We start from the raw sequence: 2569 nt of genomic DNA, 5'->3' as shown, positions 1-2569 counted from the left end.
CCGCAGAGAGCGGCGCGGGGTAACTCCATGCACCCGCGCCCTCGGTGCGTGCGGAGCAGCAGCTCCCGCAGAGCGTGCCGGGCGGCAGCGGGGAAGCACGGGAGACTCGGCAGCCTCCGGCGGCAAGCGAGGACACCAGAGGGGGCCGTGACCCGCCTTTGACGCCCGGCCTCCACGGACCCCCTCCGGCGGGCGGCAGGGCGGCGTGGAGAGCGCTTCCCGCTGGGCGAGGCTGCCCGGAGGAGCCGTGAGCGGAGCCCGCGGGCGGGCAGCGCCGCCGTCTCGAGTGGGCCGGGCGGGTGGCGCCCACGATGTAGAGGCGCGGCGGCAGGGCAGGGCAGTGCCGACCTGACACGGTGCGGCCCCGGGAGGGCTGCGGCGGGGCGGCGATGCCCAGGCCGGGGAAGAGCTCGTACAGCGACCAGAAGCCGCCCTATTCCTACATCTCCCTGACGGCCATGGCCATCCAACACTCTCCGGAGAAGATGCTGCCCCTGAGCGACATCTACAAGTTCATCATGGAGCGGTTCCCCTACTATCGGGAGCACACGCAGCGCTGGCAGAACTCCCTCCGCCACAACCTCTCCTTCAACGACTGCTTCATCAAGATCCCGCGCCGCCCCGACCAGCCGGGCAAGGGCAGCTTCTGGGCGCTGCACCCGGACTGCGGGGACATGTTTGAAAACGGCAGCTTCCTCCGACGCCGCAAGCGCTTCAAGGTCCTGCGCCCCGAGCATCATCTGCCCGGCGGCGGCGGGGCGGGCGGCGGGGCGGGGGGCGGCGGCCCCGGCAAGACCCCGGCGCCAGCCCCACACATGGTGCACTACTTCCACTCGCACCCGCCGCCGCCGCCACCGCCTCTCTCGGGCAAGGTGCCGGGACTGGTGGGCTCCGAGGCCGCCGTGGCTGCCGCCGCATCCGTAGGGAGGCTGCCGCAGTTCTCGCCCTACGGGAGCAGCCAGCCCTCCGGCTTCAAGCATCCCTTCGCCATCGAGAACATCATCGGCAGAGATTACAAGGGCGTGCTGCAGGCCGGCGGGCTGCCGCTGGCCTCGGTGATGCACCATCTGGGCTACCCGGTGCCAGGCCAGCTCAGCAGCGTGGTGAGCTCTGTGTGGCCGCACATGGGGGTGATGGACACCGTGGCCGGCGTGCCGGTGTCTCCAGACTACGGACCCTTCGGTGTGCCCGTAAAGGCTCTCTGCCACCCGCCGGCTCAGACCATGCCCGCCGTCCCGGTACCCATCAAACCAGCGCCGGCGATGACCGCTGCTTCGGCCATCCCCGCTCTGACGGTTGCTGCCTCGCAGATCTGCCCCACCGCCTCCCCGTCTGCCGCTTCGCTGCTAGGACAAACCGCGAGTAACACCCCCGAGGGCAAGGGCTCCCTCCACTCCGTCCTGGTGCACTCCTAAGGGGCGGGGGGTAGGGGGAGAGAGGCTCCCGCGGGGAGGATGCCGATATTTGGGGCATGCTTGCTGCACGGAAACCCGATCGATCTCATGACTATACCCCTCTGGTGTCTGTGTTTATATTGTGTACAATCAGATTATTTGAGAGCCAGGTCGCAGGTAAGAGCTTTTGTCGTCGTTAGTTATCGCTAGTGGCGGAGAGGAGGTGATGTGAAAATTCACAGCTGAGGCCAAAGTGGCTGGCTTGGAAGAAGGGCCCGGGAGGGGAGGTCTCCCAGCCATCCATCCCGACAGCCTGCGGCACGGGGCGGCAGCTCAGCCCAGGCTCCCCGCTGAGCCCCGTTGCTGGGGAGGTCGGCCAGAAGGTCCCGCGGAACACGGCGCCCAGTGGGACAGTCCCACTGCAGGGTTGCAGCTCTCCGGCGGCTGGGGGAATCAGAAGGGCAAAGCCGCCACAGAACTCCGCTTCACCCTCTCCCCCGAGGGACCGGAAACCTTTGCCCAGCTGTCCTGTAGATCTTGCTCCGAAAGAGATGGGCAAAGCGGTTACGTTGGACCCTTGCGAGCTGCGGGGGCTCCGGACGTGTAACGCTCGCTGTTTAAGAGTAAGCTTTAAAGAGCTAGATTGATTAGTGGGAATTTAAATGAAAACGGCACTGACGGCGGAGGGCTCCTTTAACAGACGATCACTTGACCTTCCTCCTCACACTTTTACAGTCCATCCCAATATTTCACATCGCAGGGAAATACCTCAGGAGGGACTGAAGTGTGACCTGGCCTCTCAAGCTGTGAATGAGTGTCTGAATTCTTTAGTTTCTCATTAAAACAAAAACCAACCCTGCGATTCGTAGACTGCTTTTCACATCACCTTTAACCGCTCACCGCTACCGCTGTTTTGTATGTGTTGCTTGGCGTTTTTTCCACGTGAGTGCAAACACTAAAACCTGCTGGGGATAAGGGTGGGGGAGTGGGGGAAAGCCGACAGAAAAACTATTAAAAGCAAGTATTCGGGAAAAGCACTTTACTGAAAACAACCTTCCGACAGACAAAAGGTCTGTGTAAAGCAGAGGGATCAGAAGTCAGAGAGCGACGAGCTGGCTGATGAGTCCCGGATGATTTGTAACTGATTGCTGCCGTACCCTGTCTGCCCTGCTGTA

At 63.3% G+C, this 2569-nt stretch overlaps 1 protein-coding gene across 1 annotated transcript; it reads left to right on the top strand.

Annotated features, from left to right (window-relative positions):
* The first annotated feature begins 389 nt into the window (after positions 1 to 389).
* On the top strand, positions 390 to 1415 carry FOXB2 (forkhead box B2). Its single transcript, XM_065663074.1, has one exon. The coding sequence runs from the start codon at positions 390 to 392 to the stop codon at positions 1413 to 1415; it is 1026 nt and encodes a 341-aa protein (XP_065519146.1).
* Positions 1416 to 2569: the final 1154 nt, after the last annotated feature.

This window comes from Lathamus discolor, chromosome Z (assembly GCF_037157495.1).
Source record: "Lathamus discolor isolate bLatDis1 chromosome Z, bLatDis1.hap1, whole genome shotgun sequence".
NCBI classification, from domain to species: domain Eukaryota; kingdom Metazoa; phylum Chordata; class Aves; order Psittaciformes; family Psittacidae; genus Lathamus; species Lathamus discolor.
Note: the sequence above shows the minus strand (reverse complement) of the source record. Positions and strands in the feature narration are given on the sequence as shown.